Genomic DNA, 23,979 nt, shown 5'->3' on the forward strand with positions numbered 1-23,979 from the left:
CAATTCACCAGCCGCCACTGATCTAAATGCGAAACATGCTTCATAAAATCCCCACCATTTTCGATATACTTTCTCAAACGTTGTACCCTATTTCTTTAAATTATCTTTAACATGTGAAGGGGCGTTCCTTCATATTATCCGGGCCTTTATCTTCATTGTACTGTACTTCATGGTACTGTTTAAAGCAACATATGTAAGAAACCAAGTTTCTACTACAATTACTACATAAGTAGCATTCGAATTGCGACTTTATGGAGAGAGAGGAAAAGAGAGAAAAAAGAAAGAAAGAAAATTCCGGCTGACTCGCTGACTTGTGTTGCTTAGAAACCATTTCACTACATGGTCATGATGGACAGACGCAGTATATACAGAACAAACTCTCCTCAATGTCTTCCCTGTCGTCCCTGCTAATTCTTGGGATGGTTTTAACAGGGAGACCAGGATGTTCTTTTACACTCGGATGAGTTTAACGTCACGTCAAGATCCCAATTGCTTGTAATGTATTTTTAGATTCGGACGTGGGAATGCACGGATAATGTGAAGGTACTATTAGGTATTCATTTCATGCATTTTGTAACAAAATAGTACTTACCTTGTGCTTGGAAGCTTCCAGTCGGATCCGGAACACCATACTGGGGTGGGAAAGCAGGTTGTAACGTCATAGAATTAAACGCGTTGAGTTGTTGGCTATTTAACTGCTTTCGTAGCCTCGCTCTTCTATTGCTAAACCACACTTGGACCCTAGCTTCAGTCAACTTCGTCCTGAAAATAATACATTAATACATCTATGAATACCATCCACTAAACGACCCACAGTGTGATATATTTGTGTCATACAGGGTGTCCAAAAATGTGGAATCAGCCAAATGCAGAAAATATGAAAATACTAGAAAATGGTTTCATACCATATAATTCCAATTTAGAAATTTTGATCCAAATCCTATACGACGAGGACTTTTAAATGATTGCCGAGGTTTGTATATGTCCTTCCATGTTTGCTCTCTCTACCATAGCAAACCAACAGGCTTTGGCTTCGTATTTTGTACACCGATCCAGTTTTACTTGACTGTTGCCATACTTTTTGGATCATCCTGTATCTTATCAAATTTATTCAATATATAGTTCAGGGCCTGTTAATCCCTTCTTATACATTCTCTGTAACATATCCAACATTTTATATGACTACCAATTATTAATTGAAGCTTGTTCCTAATTAAAAAATTACTCCATATTCGGTAATCGAACTCGATGCCACATAGCAAAGACAATGCAACCTTCTTACTTCAGCAATCGAGAAAAAATGTAGTCCAATAATTAGAATGTTGTAATTGAATTCAAATTTATATATTTCCATATTTTTAACAATTCATAAGTTTCAGCTTGGTATTCAAGGAGTGCGGTAATATTCAACACATGTTCAGGGATTTATTTATGTGGAGGACAATACAGGGAATTTCCCACCTTCTATACTGCTCTCTCTCTCGCACAACCAGTTCTCTTGTTCTCCTGGTATAGAAATGTATTTTGACGAGAAGTTTGAACTCTCGTTTAACACAAGTTATTTCTCAACTTTTACTAGCTCCTTCCTCAAAGGTACATACTTTGTGCATTAAACACGTACGAATTTCACTATGATAATGTCATGCAAAATCTACAAAAACCACAAATTTGGTCAGAGTTGGTAACTTGGTAGAATTACTCCCATGTAGCAAAATAGAAAGTAAAAAACTGGCAGTAGCACATCATAAAATTTTTGTTGAGAGGGGTCCAAAGTTTGATGGGGTTCTAATACTAAAAAACGCTACATCTATGTAGTATTAAATCGTATTATTCTACAGCCCATAAGATGATCAATAATATTGCTTATAGTCTCAAATACATATAAGCAATATACAGAAGCAATATACCAAATCTTCACGCTACCTCAATCACTCCTCTGCTGAACAAATGCAGATTTATTAAGGAAGTGTACACTGTACAGTCAACGACATAAGTTCTTTCCATTTCATGACATTAGTTTCGTAATTAACTTCAGAATAGAAGGACAATTTGTGATATCAGTACAGATTTACAGATATCAGTAAATTTAAAAAGAGTGTGATTTTTCTGTGCGTTCCAGCCACACCACAGTTGTAGGCTACGTTACAGCCATACCACCGCTATTCCCGGAATAAATGTTACCAAAGACAAAGAACTTTTGTCGCTGACAGTACAAATGTATGTTGTGTTTACGAAGTTGGGGAGGTACGTATTCGGTGGACTCACAATGTGGATGCGCCCCTTACTGATACATACACACAGAAAGAAAATATAATATTCAAGATTATGTTAAAAGTTGATTGCAAATTTATTTACTTTCAAAATCTTCTTCGTAATTACATTAAAATCTCTTTGCACGTTATAAACAATTTTACCCTAAAATACACACATGTATTAATCAAATATATCAAATGATAACTTCTATTATTATTATTATCAGGGGTAAAAGTGGATCTGAAACTGCATGGGGACGGGTGACGTCACACCGTCTCCCCTGCCTATCTTTGCCCATCGTATTTTTTTAGAAAGTGGAGGGATACCCTAGATAATTTTTGGAAGTGGGGTAACTGTGTAGTTCCGCGTTTCCCCACAGTTTTACCCCTTATTATTATTATTATTATTATTATTATTATTATTATTATTATTATTATTATTATTATTATTATTATTATTATTATTATTATTTGATGGTTTGTGTCTCGATTCTGATCTGGGCCTACGATACTGTTCTCAGTAAGACATTTATCTACCAAGCGGGTGGCCTGAGTTCGATTCCCGATTGGGACAAAAATAATTTTCCGTTCTATATTCATTCGAATGCGTCTCAGAGAGCGTTCCAATGTGTAACGTGGTACTGATTACGTCACCTTCTGCACATGCTGAAGACAAGTAACTGAGGAGCCTCACTTCTAGCGACCCCATGAGCCTCATTTTAAAATTCGAATGGAGAGGATACTAATTTAATTCTGGATGGAAGCAAAATGTTCTGCAATCATACAGCAAATAATGAAACTCTGAAAGCTGCCAGATAAGATAATTTTTATGTTAAATAAATATTTTCCACCTTTCATAAATCCATTTTGAAACAAAAAATAATAATCGTACAGGTTTTCTGTCCCGTATCGTAATATTAACGTTCTAGTTCTTACAATTTGTGGCAATCTTGACTAGGAGTTTTCCAGGATGTTTTTAGTCCAACCAGTTAAATGCTGGAGAATAGTACCTTAAATATAAGACCAGACTGACTTCCTTAAAAAAAAAAAATTCAATTGTTAATGTCTGTGTAGCATGTGTCTTAGTAATTCGCTAACATTTGAAATAAAAAGAAACTAGAAGGAATTCAGTGATTATATAAGCAAATATTAACTTACTTTTGTGCTAGTTCTTCTCTTGTATAGACGTCTGGATATTGCGTTCTTTCAAAAGCCTTTTCGAGCTCCTCCAACTGTTCTGCTGTGAAAGTGGTTCTGCTTCTTCGTTGCTTTCGTTTCAGAGGAATCCCAGGCTCCGATTCCGTATCCGAGTCTTCTGCACTGCTTGTTCCTTCAAAGATAAAAAATATATTCATTAGTTTAATAAGCACAGGAGAGATTATATTAAGATGGTCCTCATTTTTCGACTTTTTTTTTAAAGTCTCGCCTCTCCTAAAATGGTTTCATATCAGACCAAAGTAACTCATGAGAAAAATTAGCTCCATTGAATAATATTAAATTGTGCCTCAAGTGACCTCAAGTTTTGAATGCATTTATGAAGGAAATCGGGTGCCTTGTAATTTTGGAAAGGCAATTGTATGTTGATAGACAGTTATTACAAAGGTAATAACTACATATTAAGTGTTTATAGATAAGTTGGAAATAACATCAGGTGTATGTTTGTGGTGAATAGCTACCTCCAAACACATGAGTTTCTTCCCATTAAAAATTCTGAATCCGAATCTTTCAATTCTTCAGTTTAACGTCCCACGATTTTGCCTGTAAGGCTAAAGGAGATGAATAATTGAAGTAAGTAAATGATGACGGAAGAATTAGTGGAACGAAATTGTGGGAGGAAACGGAAATATTCCAGAAAACCCACGGTCACGATGTTGTCCAACTACTACTGAGCTATCGATCGTATCCCCATCTGAATCCAAGATGGTGGTCTTCAAGATGGCCGCCATCATGGTACTATACAATAATAGATGTGGTTCTACCTCCATGTCCTGTATCCAAGATATTATCTCTTTCAAAGTACTTATGTATATTGTTAATGCATTTAAAACTTGAGGTTTCTTCGGGCATCATTTAATATTATTCAATTAAGCTATTTTTTCATGGGTTACTTTGGTCTTATATAGATCCATTTTAGCGAGAGAGAGACTAAAAAAACCTCGTAAGTAATATACAACATCGTAACATATATAACTGAAATCCAATATCTAACCATACTTGAAGTTTATTTTTGTGCTTAGTCGTTATTTATTAGAACCAAAGACTTTATTTTGATCAAAATAAAATGCAAAAATTAATGTGAAATTTCAGATAATTCGCCCATTTATTTAAGATAAAAAAAATGTAGACTCAGCGTCTGATATGCGAAATGTGCGTTACACAATAAAACTTTCTTTAGGATCCACCAGTAGATCGCGAACCATAGGTTGAAAATCGTTGATGTAGAGTCATGTTCCGAGCACTGTAACAGAGGTTAAAAAAAAAAAAAAAACTCTGTAAAAGCAACAGCGCTTCCTCTGCACGCAAATACTGTATATTGCTTTTAATAACATCAGTAAATGACAGAGGAGTGTGTTACTATGGCTGAGGAATAATAAGTGACCCACTTTTGAAGATGGAGCATGACGCAGAATCTAAGGATAGAAACCGCATTTCACCATCTTGAAGCAGCAATTCTCCCATCTACAAGGGAAAAAAAAACGTGATTTTCGCTTTTTTCCCCTTTTTAGAACGTTCCTTCCCCTCCAAAAAAAGAGAAAAACAAGACATGTTGTCGTCCTCATCGCCTTCCTTGCGGCATACAATCCGTAAGTTGTCTTTAAGAGAAGAGGGAGAAAAAATAAGAAAAAAGCCAGATATCTTGATTAGGACGGAATTTCTTTTTTTTCTCCCAATACCGTGAAAAAGTATCGCCACTAGGAATTGTCCTCCACCTTACAATCTGTTGATCACGATTGCCAGGACTGAATCTGAATCTGCGAGAGAGATGATGCCCCAACCAACCAACAACACTCTTCTTTTAAAGAAAAAATCTTGATTGCACTGATTATATAGGTGAATCCCGATAACTGTATCGCATGATATAATTACGGACGATATGAGAAAAGACAGCAGTGAAGTGAAGGGGCTGAAAAAAAGGAACACTTTTTTTTTTTTAATACGTGAAGGAAAGCGCACGTTGTGCTAACGCTTTCTTAATGGCACGGGTCAATCCTCTAATAAACATCTGTAAGATACCATACGTAAGAGGTCACTTTAAAACTGCTCTGGCGCACGTTCCTTATTTTACAAAAATGAAAAAGAAAAAATAGCCTTTTTGTCATACTCATGACACCATGAAAAATATTTTCTTCGAAATAATAATAGAGTTAATGGCGATACATGGTGCACGTTTGACTGTAATCAGAGCATCAATTCTCGGTGCCATTATTTCTGGCTTTTAAGTCCTGAATCCGCAATCTCTTAATTGAGATAGCTCTACAATTATCTTATGAGTATGATATTCAGTCAACAATAACAACTACTTCGTCCCTGCTGAGAATCGAACCCGAGGCACATGTGCTAACTAACCAGTTCTTTGTGAAAATACAGGGTCTATCTAAAAGAAATTTTTACAACTTTGAAAAGTCATATTATTTTATTCATTTATCTTAGAGACACGGTTTTGGTGTCATTTTGTAGCAAAATACATCAAGTTTTGACTCACGTAGTACACTAGTTCAGAAACAAGCCACCGTAAGCACTAGCGGCAGTTGCAGCAGTGTTAGTAGTTTGAGGGAAATTTCCCTAATCTAGGAAAATTTCATAGGTAAATTTAACAAAATTGGAAAAGGGAAATTTTGATAATTTTTTTTAAAATCCAGGGAAATTCTCGTGTTGACTGTTTGACCACTATAAATACTTCAATTTTTTTGTTCTTTAGAAAAAAACAAAAAAAATAGCAATAGTTTGAAAAATGAAATAAAATCGTTGTTTTACGTCCCATGATTATGCCGGTTAGGCTGAAGGAGACGGTGATGATGAGTAATGAATGAAATGGTGGAATGAAGGAAGTGGGAGAAAACAGGAGAACCCCGAGGAAACCCACGAACACGGTGTTTGTCCACCACAAAGTTCACTTGGCGGGGTCTGGGATCCGCGACCCCAAGCACCAGAGGTGAACGCTCTACCACTGAGACACCGCGGCCCCAGCAATAGTTTGTGTATGTTTCATGTGGGTATATATGGGTGTGGTCTTTTCAAAGCATGATTTAAACCGATTGTTGGCTGGGTGTATTTGTGTGTATTTTTTGTTTAAAAAAGTGAAGGAAAAGGTAAAAAAATGAAATGAAATGAAATCTTTAAGTTTAACGTCCCACGGTTATGCCGGTTAGGCTAAAGGAGACGGTGATAGTGAGAAATGAGTGAAATGGTGGAATGAAGAAAGTGGGAGGACACGGGAGAACCCCGAGAAAACCCACGCACACGGTGTTTGTCCACCACAAAGTTCACTTGGCGGAGGCTGGGATCGAACCCGGGACCTCAAGCACCAGAGGTGAACGCTCTACCACTGAGCCATCGCGGCCCCGAAAAGGTAAAAAAAAAAAAAAAAAAAAAAAAAAGTAGAAGCAGAACGCAAATAAATAAAACAAATGTGGTTGACACTTCCTTTAATATAGCTAAATTAATCTGATCACATAAGTTCTGTCATAGGAATTGGAACTCTTAACAAACTAGGGAAAATTTGACAAGAAAAGGGAAAAATTTTGTGTCAGTTGAGGGAAATTTTCTTATGAAAACCTACAAACACTGAGTTGTAGCAAAGATAGCAGCCTTTACTGGTCCCGAGCGTGCTAGCTGTAAGTTTTTGGTTTGAAGAATCCAAGTCTGCGACAACGTAATTTTCGTACAAAGTATGGTCAAGATCCTCCCAGTAGGCCTACTATTTTGCTACTATCAGTAACATAATTGATTTATTGAAACTGGATGTTGGGTAACATATAATAAATCTTCAGGTCGTCCCCGTACGTCTGGAGACGTTGTAGAGCAAGCGAGACTTCAAATTGCCCATCAGCAATGGAAGTCACATTGAATCTCTTCGGATATAAGGTGTAAAAAAAAAAGCTTGATATATTTTACTACAAAATGACACTAAAAACATGTCTGTAAGCTACATAAATAAATCAATATGAGTTTTCAAAGTTGTAAAGTAATTTTTGATACACCCTGTACTATTTATATGTAAATAATCTTTTCTCACCTACTGTTTAATTATTAAATACCGTCTTCTCAGCATGAATAAAGTTTAATATTACAATACTGTCCAACTTCCTCTCTGCATAGAGTACAGGTATCTTAAGAATGGGGCACCGTGGTTCAATGTCAGAGGGAGCCCTGATTCGATCCTTGGCCATGTGAGATTGTGGCGGACATCATCGTGTCCATAACATTTCTCAGTGCTCACTCGTCTCTTCTTCCACATTCTCATTCCATCAGTTCTCTCATAATTATTTAATTTCATTAATTATCCGTCTTCTTCAGCTTAGAAGACCGATAATCATTGGATGTAAAACGACATCTTTGAATATCATTTCACTTTCATTCTCTACCTATGACAAATAAACATTTAGATCAGGTTCCTAAGCATTTATTTTTTAAAATTCGCAACTTCCAGCTTTTTCGTAGAATCAAATGAGTTGAAATCATGATTTAGTGTCAAACTAATTGAGGTACAAAGAGTTAAATAATAAATTATTTAATGATGAAATAATTTATACAAAGGTGAGAAAATCTCAGTAAGCGCTTACTAATCTCAATGAGACTCATAAACCTCAATGGGAGTCGTCCTCACTAATTAAATAACTATCCTCACTATCCTCAGTGGGGCTTGCGCTCACTAATCTCAATAAAGCTCCTTACACTCGATGGGGCTTGTGCTCAATAACCTCAGTGAGATTCACTATCCTCAATGGGGCTCGCATTCTCTAATCTCAATAAGGCTCACTATCCTCAATGGGCCTCGCATTCTCTAATCTCAATAAGGCTCACTATCCTCAATGGGCCTCGCATTCTCTAATCTCAATAAGGCTCACTATCCTCAATGGAGCTCGCATTCTCTAATCTCCATAAGGCTCACTATCCTCAATGGAGCTCGCATTCTCTAATCTCCATAAGGCTCACTATCCTCAATGGAGCTCGCATTCTCTAATCTTAATAAGGCTCACTATCCTCAATGGAGCTCGCATTCTCTAATCTCCATAAGGCTCACTATCCTCAATGGGGCTCGCATTCTCTAATCTCAATAAGGCTCACTATCCTCAATGGGGCTCGCATTCTCTAATTTCCATAAGGCTCACTATCCTCAATGGGGCTCGCATTCTCTAATCTCAATAAGGCTCACTATCCTCAATGGGGCTCGCATTCTCTAATCTCAATAAGATACTATAATCTCAATGGGGCTCTCGCTCTTCAACATCAATAAAGCACACTATCCTCAATTTCTCCAAGACTCGGACTAGCGAGTTTCAACATTTCTCTGCGCTATGCATCTATGAATCATATCTAGTATTTATTATTGCATACTGACTTGCGTATGTAGCTTACGCAAAGGAAAAGAACCGGCTTGTAACCAAAATACAAGCAAGTTTATTCAATTACCACCTCTTTTGTCTCGTCCCCCACAGTGCAAGCATGAAAAATGGTCAAAATATTTAATAGAGAGAAAAATACAAAGCCTTAATTACCTTTCAACTTCTTTCGAGATATCGAAAGCGGCACCAAAAGATTTGTAATCATGAAACCTAAACCACCCACCCACTTGTTGAACGTTATATACAGAAAGAATTTAAATGAACGAAAAAGAAAAAATGTAAATATATATATATTCATATAAAAAGTCCTCCTGGGTATAATCTCCTCCTATTTTGAATACCAAATAAATTATTTTGGATGATTATTCGCGGAAACCCGCAGACACAGGTGTGATTCTTTGCTGCCCTCGCGATAAATCTGGCCACAGGGAGCCGCCGACAACACAGGGAGTGAGTTCTGTAGGGGGTGGATATAAAAAGGGGGGATTTATAATGAGAGATACGCATCATCTCGTCTTGTAATCTTACGCGAAGAGTAAGTCTTGGAGGGGAGGAAGTGAACACAGGGTTACAAGGTGTATGGATATTGTGTGGGTTTTGTACGACAATGAGGAAAATATTTGTATCACTCTGTGAAACAGGAAAACGAATAACGTTCAAATTTGATTGTACTCAAAACTTCAGTGTATATTACAGCTCGTAATAAAGTTGTTTGAAGGGCCATAATCTTTTTGACGGCACAGTAGGTAAGAAGAAAGTGCATATAAATGAAATGGATATAAATTCAATCCAGTCAAATTTATTTTGAAGAATCTACCCATTTACACTTGCAGGTCCTCAAAACTCAGACTTAGGGACGCAGAACCTTTGGTCAGTTAACAGAATCGGAAGTCCCTATTTGGTAATCAAGGGAAAAAATCTTTACTTTTTTTTATTTATTTAACGTACTTTGATTTTTAGAAAATATACCAACCGACATAGGAATGAAATAACCCAGTACCAACTACATTTCCTTTTTACGTTATAATTTTTACGTTTATAATTACAAGATTGATTATCATGTGATGACCTTTTTTATCTGCAAAACAACGGATGGCCATAGACCAAAAAGTCTATTGTTTTCTGTGTGTATCAAAGGGTTCCGTCCTCAAGTGTGAAACTTTGCCCCTTAGCCAGGGTCACCCTCTAAGGTTGGGGCCCTAGGCAGAAGTTTACCACTGTCCCCAACATGGAATCTTGCAGCATATAAATGAGATTTCCTGTTGTTTCTCGGAAGCAAGCATTAGAATAATAAGCTAGTTAGTCTTGTTTTGCAGACAATTTTGTTTTCTATTCCACTTTTAACAATGTTTTCTATAGTACATGCATTTTAAAAGCAGCCTCGGACATAGCAATTAAAATGTTGTTGGTGCATTTTTTGTGCCTTTGTTATTTCATTATTGCATTTGGAATGGAGTAGAATGAAGGGAGGTCTGGAATAAAGATGACATTTCCAACACTTGCTGTAAGGTACTATCGACATAGAACACCATATTGTAACAATTCTGATATTTTGCTCGGCGCTAGTTTTAAAATGCAAGCACTTATATACCAGGTTTTGAAAAAAAAATGAAGCTTTCTAGTGGATAAGTGGTTAACGTACACACTTTTGGCGTGGAAGACCCGGGTTCGACTCCCGACAGATCCCACTTTAAGCTGAAGGTTGAAGTCTCACATAGCTTCGCTGCTGACGGGACGCAAAACTCAAAAGTCAAATTGGATCTCTCCTATCATAAACGTCACAATATGAGCAGACACAAGGCCTTCTATCCATATGTGAGGTCAGTAATATAGATGAGAATTTCATATCCAACATGAATAAATTATTTTGAGCCAACCTAGGATTTTCCATATCAGTGATAGTGATATTCCACTATTGGTGCACTTCGCGACGTTGGTACTATAAATTGTAAAAATGCCTTGGGAGATAATGGTTCATTATGTCTGTACAGTATTTTAAATCACAAGAATGAATTAGAAATTAAAATATGCTATGTGCTCAAAAGTATGGGGTCGTCTTGCTTTCGTGACATATGTAGAATGTTTCGTTCCTGAGCAGAATCACGAGCTTTCTCGAACTTTACCCTGTTCCTCGCCTACCACTCTAGCCTTCAACGTTTTTTCATTTAGTGGACTTTTCTAGTGAGAAAGACCAAGGGAAGTCTGCATCTGATTTGATTTTCTAGTGCATTTTTATAGTAAGTTCTGAAAATGTACCCAGTATGTACTGCAGTTATAATTTTTGTAATCCTTCGTTTGATTAAAAAAAAAAAAAAAACGTGAAATCGTCTTGGATTCGAAAATATACGGTACTTACTACATTTCATGAAGAGCTTGCGCACGAGACAAGATTTGAGGCTATCTCGTCTCGAAAAATGTGCTGTAAAAGGGATGTCTCGACTCGAAAAATGTATATTTCGTTATTGGAAGAGCCCTCGACTCGAATTTTGTCAGAAAAATTTTGTTTCGTCTCATCTCATGCGAATCCCTATCTCTCCTCCTGTGGAGCGAAGCATGGGTGTCGGCCACACTTGAACTCCAAACCCTTTTTTTATTATTATTAATTCCGTAGATAAATTAATCTATGTAAAATTGTTAAAATGTAAACTGAAATTTTTAAAACATGAAAATTGAATACACGCTACAATACCAACTAAACTAAACAATATACTTTGAGACGAAGTCCCAAATGGATAAGCTGAGTTCAATAGGCAATTTTGAAATTTCAAAATTGGGAGAGATGTGATCAGTATAACTTGTCGTTGTAGCTGATTTTGTTGACCGATATCAGCTAAATCTTGCGGTCGCGATAAATTTTGCCTAGTTCAGAATGACACATCGGGAACGTAATCTAATTCTTCCCATCGGTCACCAATTCAAGTCCTGACCAGATCGGATTTTCCCTTATATATCTTCAAGAAAATGATTCTTACTTAATATTGCGTGATTATAAAATAATAATAATAATAATAATAATAATAATAATAATAATAATAATTATTATTATTATTATTATTATTATTATTATTATTATTATTATTATTATTATTATTATTATTATTATTATTATTATTATTATTATTATTATTATTATTATTATTTCGATCGTTTGCAGGCAAGGGCGCCCATTCGGCGGCAAGGGAGGCGCTCTCCCCCTAGAGGAAATTGTACTTCGGAAGATCGAAAACCCAATAAAATTTTTAGAATAGTTACCGCATAATTTGAAACTATTTTTGAAATGTTGCTTATACTTAAACCCCCTGGAAACGACAACATGGGGGCCCTTGTATGCAGGTAAATATTTTCGATCCTATGGCGTTTTAGTCGTATCCCGTTTCGGTCGTATGCAGTTTCGGTCAGATCTGCATGTAATCTACCAGACCTCGTACCGATAACCTAGTGCAGCTAGTGCGATAGAACTAAAAAAAAAACATTAAATTATTATATTAATACAGGTTAATTTTTAGTGCATTGATTATAGTGCTTTAATACGTCATTTAATACACACAACTAACTGTATTATTATATTAGGAGAAATATTGAATAATGTCAATTCATTTTTAATATTTCATAGTAAGAGAAAATTGTAACTTGATTACGGATTACAATACAGTAGAGATAATTGCTACCTATATATCAATAGAATTTATGAAGATAGAAGTTATAAATTAACACAACCAAATACTTTCATGCAGGTGTGTAACTAAGGGGATTACCAGGGACTCTGTCTGCTGCGACCACCTTCATTCCCTTCTGAAATTTTATTGTTCAGATAAATACATGGATTATAAAATAAGCATTCAGGAATGTATGGTGAACGCAACGCAAGTAACCCTCTCCCAAAAATATTATGTCCCCTTCCTGTCTTAGATTTTTAACTAGCATCAAATGAAGATAATACATACTTGTGTTAGAGGAGAGAGAGTATTAGAGAGTCGATGAAGATTATAGTATTTTAAAAAGAAAGAGAGAGAAACGAAAAAGTTGATTTCTTAAATCCTGGAAGGATTTTGGGAATTACAATGTTGCCATAGGTGATGTTTGAGCAATTAAGAAGTATCATAATTATTATGGTAGGCGTATTTTTGGTACAGTATTTTACGATTATAGAATTTGTCTATAAAAGTAATAGCAATACCTAAGGCTAGTTTGGGAAATGTTTGATGGGGTACACATTATGCCAAGTTAATATTTTTAGTTTTACACAAATTCTCTTATTAGAAATACATCAATACTTGTGCTCCGTTGCTGTAGTTTATAACATTGTAAGACCATTTGAACATAAGGACTTACAAGTACGAAAAGTAGTTTCTAGTAAGATAAATACATGGGTATATTAACAAAGTGCCTAAAATATTTCTTGTGAGTTACGCATAATCCATCAATCAAAGTGTTGTGTCCAATACAGGAATAATTAAAGTCAATATTCCTTTAAAAGCAGTTAATTATGTCTATTTGCTCGTTTATACAGTGACCAATTTGTAAGAAAAAAAATTACGATCGACGATATCATACCCTGACTGTCTTTAGAGACATCTGAAGGTGTATTTTCTTGAGTTAAAACTATTTAACATGAATGAGAAGTATGAAAATGTCCAAATTCCTATGATTTTTCAGCGTTAAAAATGGTGGAAATATACTAAATTCGATAAAGTAATTATCCAACGTAATCGCGTCAATATCTCCATTTAGTTTGATACTTGATTACTTTACACTAATGTGTCCCTACGGTAAAATCTTTTTTATTATTATTTTAAATGAAGGGTATATATTAAAACTTTTTGTTCCCTTTTTTTAAAAATTAGATCATGTCATGCTGCAGATCAGTGGCGTATTTAGGAGGTAGCTATCGGGTTCAAGCCCTCCCGAAATAATTTCATTATTATTTTTTCGCATTATACGTACAACACAAATGCCTCTTTTGGTTCTTAAGTCCCCCCCCCCCCGAAACAATATTCTAAATACTCCACTGCTGCATATATTACGAAAATATTTACCTATGAAATATGAACAAAATAAAAATAGACGTTTTTAGAAAATTTTGTACGAAGAAAACTCCTTCCAAGAGTAAATTATTTTCAAGATAAACGACTAATCAAGAAACTCAAAGAGATTTATGTATATACATTGGTAAAATGCTGACTTGTTTTGTAGTTATGTCTGGCAATCCTGTTCGAACTGTCCAGACCCGAGAGCAAAGCAGGACAATAATATTTGAAAGAATAAGAAAGAAAAGAAAAGTTGATGAATACATAATATCGCAAATTTGAATTTATCACTTATTCTTATTCTTTTTCTTTTTTTATACGTTTCTTTACATGACCAGACACTTCGCATCAAGGACTTACAATTTATTTTTTCTTAATTTCTAAATAGCGCATTATAATATTTATGCAAGACGTTCTCTCTACTTTTATAAAAGAAAGTTACACACAAAAAAAGTTACGGTCTTCTATTTTAGTGTTCTGTTTTCTTTCTACCTTGTTGGTCCCTCCTGAAGGTTGTGTGTTTGTGTGTGTTTGCATCAAAGTGAAGGAGAGTTAATTTTTTTGACTAGAAGAATAACAGTTCTCATACATAATGTTATTACTTCTGAATTCAATAACAGATGGCCAGTTATAATCGAATTATCAATCACTGTCTACACGTTAACGATAATTTATTGCAACAGAAGGGACAAATTGTTTTCTATTTTCAATCACAGACCACATTAGCTGCGACCATTCGTTCTTCGTTAAGTGTCTAACTTCATATTTTCATTCTTCATAGTATTCTTCTGTATTTTTTTAATGGTGATTTCAACGTCCGAAGAAGTGAGGAACTTGTTAGCTACTCAAAATTGTTTTATTGCCTTTTTTCTTCTTCATGACTTGATATTAATAAATTCTTGAAATTTCCTCAAACCTTCTTAAATACTTTGATTCTATTTAATGTATAGGTATAACCATAGGCGCCGACTTGAAGAAAATATTGGGGGGGCCAAAACAATGAATAAATTTATAATCATATTCAGCCGTTTTCTACCAACTGCTGGATAAAGGCCCCCTTCCCTCCAGACCTCGGTCTGCTGCATCCGCTCCGCTTCTAAATTCGTGACCTAAGTCAAATTTGTGTGAAGGCATTAAAACAAATTCAAGTTCAAATTCTGGGAACTTCACTGCACCACATTGATCTTCACTACTCATATCAGTGTTGCCATAGTGTTGGTTGAAGCTTCAGTGCTCTATTAACTCATTTAGGATTTTTGGTAACTTTTGTTACCATGGCGTACTATGGTCTTTGACCTCTTATTTAGGTTCTATAACAGGTACTTAAGTCGTTTTTTATTAGTCAAGTCAAGGATGGACCAAAGAACACCCCAGATGCGTTTTCGAACCAGATGGTCAACTTGGCTGTGCCAAGTGGGTGCGAAAGGGCGTGACTTTTTACTTTTCTTAAGGCAAATTTCAAAAATTTTTCACGCCTGTAGTTTTCACGATATCAGATTGGAGTTGTATGTACCTTTGAATATTTCTCAAATTTTTCTGAGATCTCTACGTGAAGCCCAGTCCGGGCACGAGGGCCGCAAATGTTCCGAGGGGCTGATATTTTTAGAAAAAAAAAATCAGTTTTCCCGATTTTTCCGGTTCAGGAATACGATACGTACATGTGTGTGGCGCCGTTGGAAAGGGCTTGTTATACTAAAGAAAATAACGTTTAAGCCATGACTCTAGCCTAAATAGTAATGACGCAGTAAATTTTTATAATAAGTATATACGTATGTGTGTGTATAAAGAGAGAGCCTACAGTCAGACTTTCAACAATTTTTTTCCCTTTGTTTTTAAGATACAAGATTGGAATTTTGCACACGTATTATGTACATAACAATGTATTTTTAGAAAAAAAATCAGATCCCTACGTCAACCCAAGCCTAGGCCAGAGGGGCAAAATGTTTTGGTTGGATTTGCAAAAATACTTCCGAGATTTTCCCTAATTATCTGGTTTAGGTGTATGATGCGGACATGTGAGTGATACCATTGGAAAGGGCTTATTATACTGAACAAAATGGCGTTTGATCCATGACTCTAGGCTAAATAGGAATGACACAGTACATTTTTAAAAAAATATTTTATACCTAGGTATATATAGAGGAAGTTCGGGTATTAAGGAATACAATTTTTGTTTCGCTGTTAACAGTTAATAATTGCACATTGAAACAAAAAGGAAAACAAGTATACGCCTTACATATTTGGCTTTATTTATGTATATCTTGATAAAGAAGTTTCGTTACAGGGGTGGGTAAAATGTATAATTTGTAAAGAAACCACTTTGGAGGGTAATATGAAATAGTCGGGTAATATAGAATACAAATGCTATATAGAAAAGAAAAAAGTTTTCTGTTGAACATACAATGAATTTAGTGACAATATATGAAAATTCTGAATGCCAAGCCATAACTGATTGTGATTACTTGCAAAAGTCATAAATATAATACGCTGCCTCAGGATCGGCACAGTCATTGTGTGCTCACATTAAACATGATGAACGCTGAATCCAAGCTCACCCCTTATATCATCAGACAATTTGCTGTAATAAAAAATACACTTAGCATTGTTGTCATCATAAATGTATGTTTAATTACCCAATACCGATAGATATTTTTGTAATCGGAATACCATACGGAATACCATGCTTTTCTTGCGGGTATTCCATATTGCCCTTCACGCTAGCTTGGAAACGAAAGAGCTGTTAAACGCATTCGAAGGCGTATAGGACAATGGCGCTTATCAAACTACCACTCTGTATATCCAACGTCATTGTAAATAAAGAATTGTTGTTTTATTATATTTCAATAGGAAAATACAGGTTGTAAACCACTTACCTGTAAAAGTATTCCTGAATAAAATATCAGATTTTCACGTCTACCAACACAACGAATGTCACAATCACATGGAGACTGATTGTAGAGCATCATGGGGACGTGAGGCAGTAGTTTCTTTCGTCTCCGCTTGGAAGCAACACATCACAGGCGAGCTAATGAGGTATTCCATATTATCCGACTATTCCATAATACCCGAACTTCCTCTATTTATATACATATATGAAAAGATGGGTCACCTTCAGATTTTCAAAAATTTCTCCCGACCTCACTTTTCAAGATACAAGAACGAAATTTTCCACACGTATTATGTATATAAAAAGATTTTTTTAAAAGATTCAGATCCCTACGTGAACCCAGGCCCGGGATAGAGGGGCACAAAAATTTCGATTTTTTTTCGACAAATCTCTCTTTTTTTTTCAATATTCTTATTTCTGGTGTATAATACAGACCAGAGAGTGGTACCGTTGGAAAGTACCGTTCTCCGTCTATCCTGAGAGAAACGAGTTATGAACCACGATCCTACGATAAATAGTAAGCAAGCAGTAGCTGTTTGAGTGAAAGTCTAAAATTTACCTCAAAAAGTGGAAATCCTAAAAAGCTTAAACGCCGATTTGAAAACGGTGCTTTTTATTGAATAAGAAGGCTGTTCTTAATATCGAATTAAAGGCACGACGTAATTTACGATAGAAATTCTTGCTCCTCTTTGGTAATTCTTCCTCAACTGGATTATATTGGGGGGGCGAGGACCCCACCTTTAAATATTGGGGGGGCCAAAAGTGCCCTGCCCCCCCAAAGTCGGCGCCTATGGGTATAACCAATTTTAGATTATTATTATTATTACAAGATGAAATTGAATTTCTATGTAACATCCGGTGCCTTTTAGGTTGAAAGAAGTCGGATAAGAAATAATGAAAGTAAACAATGCTGAAATAATTGGTAGAATAAAAATGAGGGAGGAAATGGGAGAATTCTAAGAAAACCCCACGACAGGGTAATGTCCACTATACACACGGTCTGGGATCGAACTAGGAACCCGTAGCACTAGAGGTGAGCACTATACTACTGAGTTACCGCGCCCTCTTCATTACTACAAGTAGTATGCACGTTACTATTGGGAGGGAGTGCTTTAATGTTAGAAGCAGAGTGCCTAGAGGCGGATTTTAGGGCTAGATTACACCCATGAGATTTTTTTTTTTAAAGGAAGGGACGATTTTTCATTGTAAATAGTACAACTGAACTTTAACTATACCAGAAATGAAATGAAATGAAATATTTGAATTTAACACCCCTTCATTACGCCTGTTAGGCTAAGGGAGAAGATGATTAAAGCAAGTGAATGATGATGGAAGGATTGGTGGAATGATAGAGTGGGAGGAAACGAAAGTACCACACAATATTGTCCACCACAAGCCTACTTGACCGGGGATCAAATCACGGATCCCATGTACTAGAGGTAAGTGTTCTATTAATTATATCAGAATAATGCTTTTCAGAACGAAAACGAAAAAAAAAGTTCCTAAATTGAATCAAATTTATTTTACTAAAGCAACTTATCTCGAGTTTTTTATTATAATCAACTCCCTCGTGGTGACTAAATGAGTTATGTACGCGTCCTCGGTGCGGGCATCGGCTTGGTTCGATTCCTGGGGAGAACTTATGTAGTTAGTTCGTATACTACGTTAAGCTGCAAGTCCATGTCTCACATAGCCTCGCTGCTGAAAGGGACGCTAAACTCTAATCCAACCGATTCAGTCTCCTCTATTTCTTTTCTATAAGGGGGAGAGAATGCTAAATTATGGGGTTGCGCTGGTTGTGGGGTGGGGGAAGAGATGTGCACTGTTGGTTAGAAGTAAATGCGTATCGTTAGGAGACAAAAACAATGCATACAATTTGCTACATAATATTGTATTTTTTTAGATATACAGTACGTCAATGTGTTACTATTTTTCATGCATAACTTAGTCACCAATTTTACGTTTACCCTCAAAGTCCTATCTACTGATGCAGTGGTTAACTCACGTGGCTTGAACGCGGCTTCTTCTATACAAAAGAATATGGTTAGTTCACTGGAGGATGAAATTCAAAAACTGAATATCTCAAAAACGGGTCAAACGAATTTGTTCATATTTGATAAATCAATAATTCATTAATAACACCTGTAATAGGGTATAAATCACTTTGCTGCGAAATATCAGAAGGGATAAGTTCTTTATGAACAATCTTCTCAAAAACGACTTAGGTGACTGTTCACATTTCGTAAATAAAAGTTTCCTTAGTAACTCTACAATATAGCATAAGTCATTTCTCATTTAAAAAATATCCACAAAGGGTAGTTTGGTCTTGAGAATGAGTTTTTTCCAGGCGATTTTATCAAAAAGAGCTGTTCGGGCTACTTTATTCACATTTCAAACATAAATATTAATAAGTAGCATATATGCATAAAGAGTATGTGTCTTAGCGTTAGGAGAGTTTGAACCTGTTGAGTATATCACAAAACGTTCTTTGTTCTTACAAGGAGAAACTCTGTTTATTTGGTATAAGAAATAGGATTCTTTCAAGTGAACGATTATGGTATGTGCGATCTCATGATAGATTTATGGTGGGACAATCGTGGAACGACCTAAATGAGATACGGTACTGAAAACATTTCTACCTGAAAAGTTAAAAATAATTGCTTAATTGAAGTTTCCTTTTCAGTACTGATTTTTTAAAAAAGAAATTACTAATTATGTTTCTGGATATTCAACTCTTATGACCTCTTAAGCCCGTCATATATGCCACAAGACATTGTTCGACGAATACACTACTAGGGGAAGAGGGGAAGGGAGAAAGGAATGAAGTGACCTGGGACCTTTTATCAGAAAAACCTAGGAAAACCCTCACACAGGATGCTTGGCCTGAAAAGTATTTTACACCTTTCTGACAGAGTGTCTCCATCGGGAATCGGACCCGGGACCATTCACACCAAAAGCGAGAGCGTTAGCTACTACGCTACGCGGGGATATCTCGAGGGAATATGTATCCTAGAAAAAAGCACTCATACTATCAATCGAACTAGGAACGACACACGTACAAAGTACTCCCGTTAACTGGGCAAAAACGGACACTAGGAAATAATTGTGTTTGGAAGCCTTTCTCTATTTTACCGGAAAAATTCTTTCGTGGCTTGAAGCACCTATAAATCCAGTGTTCTGACCATGATAAGTGCTAGATTGATGTGTATATGTGAAGACAATAATTAAAATCGATAGTATATGTGTGAAAATTTAGTTAGCAACACTGTTTCTGAAGAAAACTATATGGTTCCCCCCACACCTGTTGGAACTCAGTTTGTGAAGGACTGTACAGTACACCCAGTGGAGCTGATGAGAAGCGGCGTTCTTTGAGGTGTAGGCTCTGAGTTGGACATTGATGGACGAACGTTGGGTGAAGAGGCTAATGTCCGGAGACTACCTTTATTGGGGAGGTAGAGAGTATATCGTCCTTATACGGAACCTCCCACTCTGAAACCAGAAAAAAATTTACAGGAACGAAAAAAAAAGGATTTGGATGGGAAAAATTCTTATAAGTAGCGTCCCCATAAGCGACAAAAAATAATAACAGTGATGGTTGGGTTGGAGAGGGGACGGGAGGGATAGAAGTCTTTAATCTAATTAAATGTCTCGCGCTTGTCCCTCCCTCTTTACCCATTAACGTGTACCTTTTTGCTTAGGCCATAGGAACCGGTGAAATCTCATTCTATTTTATAAAGAAGACTAGCAACCTATCTGATGAAGTGGTGTTAAACTAGCGATTTTACAGATTAGCGTCCTCGTAATAAGCCGAGACTGAAGAGAAGCTACTTCGCTGGCATCTCAAGCTGCTCAAGAGACCGATCTGTCTTTCTATCCGTCTTCATCTTAACCTCTCCTGACACCTCTCTCTCTAACGTGTTGCCACCCACTTTGATTCTCTCCATCTTTTCATCTGTAACCCCCCCCTTCCCCGCGCCCTCTCTTTATTGTTAAGTTATGATTGTGTTCCCACAAATCATTACTGTGCTGTTTTCTTTACATACGTGTTTTCAGGAACCATATTGGGAAACTAGAATTATTTCAAGGTTTCTGTGGTGGGAGTATAGTGACACAAACAACAAGGAAAAAATATCCGTTACTAATGAACGGCGTTAGCTTATGAAATGCAGGTACGATTTTCTCCGTCACTCCTTAAGTAGTGCAAAGACAAATATTCAATTACACGCACGTCAAGTAATTTTGTATGGATTTTTTCCTTCCTGAGTTTTGTTCAAACTAGGAATTTAAAACAAGTTAAGAAAATAATTTTGTTGTCTTCGGTTACCGCTGGTATCACGTTATTCATTTTTAAAATTTCTTTTTTAAAGTGAGATCCTGTTGAATTAATTAATATTACTACCAAAATACCCGTTCTTCGCACGGGGAGAATACGTTTCATTTTGAACATAAAAGACACTAAAACTGTCATCGATCAACTTAGGGGCCCCAAAAACTATGAATTCGACACTAATATCGGCCACTTTCAGTTATTTTTAAACGTCACCATCCCCCCTTAGAAGTAGGCTACTAATAAGGGTTGAATTTGTACTTAATCTGCATTGGAAGTGTCACTGTTCATCTAAGCGATCCTGAAAGCTATGAATTCAATAGTAATATCGGCAATTTTCGATCATATATCCCCCAAGTTGCGGATCTGAATTTGGATTTAAACAGAATCGGAAGTGTTACTGTTCATCTCAGCAACCCAAAAAACTATGGATTCGACAGTAATTTACGGTCATATTTAATATCTCCCCCTTCCTCTCTCCTAAGTTGAACTATCAAAGTAAAATAATAAAAGCCATCCCAGGCTCGAACCTCATCTATGTTGAAAATTTGATCGAGATCGGTCGGGTGGTTCAAGAGTTATTAAGTCACAAACATATTCACTTTAATTTTTATATTATTATTATTATAGCTTGTAAGCTACTGGAAACTGGTCCCACAGCGAAAATCAAGTTATAAGGGTGCCAAATTCTTCTGGCTCTTATGGATCATTCATTCTGAGAATTCTCAGAGAAAACATGTCTATCTTTAAACTTTCCCGATCGTGAGAACCCCATAAGCCCCTTCTCTGTTATTTTTATTTTAAAAAATGATTCTAATAAATAATTATTATAAAGGTGTGAGGTTTATTTAATTCCAAGCATTCAAAGAACTCTAAATAAGAAAACTAAAAAGAATATAATGTACAGCCCTTACTTGAAAGCTATGCCCCTTCTGTATTTTGAGTAACAATAAATATATTGAAAAATTATTAGCATTTGGTTTTTGAAATGTGAACAAACTTGTCAGCCAAGTTTTTGAGAAAAGAAAACATGCTATTTTTGATTTTCAATCATTAAGAAACTCATTATTTGAAGAGAAGTTCAAATCATTTTTGCTGCATTGAAATGTATGGCAGAAAAATTTCTGACGAACAGGCGCACAAGGAAACAATAAACCTGTAGAGAATACATACATCGAGGCGATATATACATCGAGGTAATATATACATCGAGGCGATGGGACGAATAAACAGCAGACATGCAAACATTACTTTAGGGATGGTACCGAGACCGAGACTAGTCTCGGTCTCGTCTCGGTCTCGTCTCGAATTATCGAGACGAGACCGAGACCGAGACGGACTTTTATATACCGAGACGAGACCGAGACCGAGACGGACTTTTAAATACCGAGACGAGACCGAGACCGAGACAGACCTCTATAAATCGAGACGAGACCGAGACGAGACTTAGGTCAGTCTCGAAAGTCTCGGTCTCGTCTCGAATATTGATATTGATAGATATGAAAATTGCCCTCACTCAAAATTTGTTTCGTTGCTGTGTTAGATAATATGAGAACGGTTGACTGATGTACAGTGGTGTATTTAGGGGTGATTATCAGGCTCAAACCCCTCCCGAAATAAATTTGTGATAATTTTCTGCATTGCACGTAAAACGCAAATGTTTCTTACTCGTTTCTCAAGACTCTCCCGAAACAAAATCCACTGCTGATGCAAATAGAATTCTCTCTCTCTCTCTCTCTCTCTCTCTCTATATATATATATATATATATATATATATATATATATATATATATATATATATATATATATATATATAATATGGTCGCGGTGCCACCCAGGTCCGCCCTGCATGGGTTCCCGGTGCCCAAGTTTAATTTTAAATGGAAGCAAGGGGTGAGTGGTACCTCGTTCGATAGATCTTGAAAAACTAAAAGTCGTTGTGGCAAAAGATCTTTCATATCGGGCACTGTATTCAAAATGGCCGCCAAAACATGTTGCCTCTATCAGATACAGTAAAACGTGCAGTACCACTAATATGAAAACGGCTGAACATAAATGAACCGAACAAAAACTCAAATAAAAAATGTCATGTGGCACATCGATTGATATTGTCGCGGAGACTCCCAGGGCCACCCTTCATGGGGGCCCAGGGCGCAACTTCAAAATTGTAAATGGAAACATGGGGTGAGTGATACCTCGTTCGACATATCTTTAAAAACTACAGAATGCTGTTGCAAAAGATTGTTCATATGGGTCACCGCTTTCAAAATGACCACCAAGACATGGTATCTGCATCAGGTAAAACGCCCAGTATCACTAATGTGAAAACACTAGAAAAAATATTCGAATAGAAAATCACAGAGGGTATTTATCATTCTATAGCTCGGGAATGTTGCAACAGTCAACTCTAACTCCTAGAAAATTATTGCTCCATCCTCATTCTGTAAGTGAGTGAAGTGGGAAGGATCGGTGAAATAACAAATGAGAGTCTTAGTTTTTGCAAATTGTATCTACGAAACAAAGTTATTTGAAATGTGTTTTTATAAGAGATAACTGTCTCTGTAATGAGATAAAGTATGTAAAATTCTTGTTAAATGGTACCTTCCATTTTGATTGCAGGCAATGCTTTGATGTAAAAATGAATCAACTGAAATGCGAAACCAATTTGTCGAACAATGCAATTTTAGAACAATGTTTACAAACAGTTGTCTGCATGATATTGGTTCGCTTCTTTTCCTTCTATGTCTTCTTGCATGTGATAGAATATGAGTTTCACTGAGATGTCCACAGTTACATTCTTTATAACTTTCAACGGTAATTTCAGTTGTGATCCTTAGTAACGAAACGGTACACACTGATGCAGATATATTCCAAAAATCTTGCACGCAATGCGTTAAATTATCAGGGGCGAAGAGGCGGG

General features: G+C 36.3%; 1 protein-coding gene across 1 annotated transcript in view; it reads right to left on the minus strand.

Moving 5' to 3' along the window:
* LOC145668609 (protein gooseberry-like) overlaps positions 1-23,979 on the minus strand; it is a 107,968-nt gene that overhangs the window by 27,060 nt on the left and 56,929 nt on the right. The window contains exons 4-5 of the mRNA XM_081736645.1: positions 3,411-3,582; positions 593-762 (exon numbers count right to left, since the gene is read on the minus strand). Coding sequence (XP_081592771.1) covers positions 593-762; positions 3,411-3,582 — 342 coding nt within the window. The remainder of the gene's footprint in view (positions 1-592; positions 763-3,410; positions 3,583-23,979) is intronic.

This window comes from Thermobia domestica, chromosome 13 (assembly GCF_964235325.1).
Source record: "Thermobia domestica chromosome 13, izTheDome1.hap1.1, whole genome shotgun sequence".
NCBI lineage: Eukaryota > Metazoa > Arthropoda > Insecta > Zygentoma > Lepismatidae > Thermobia > Thermobia domestica.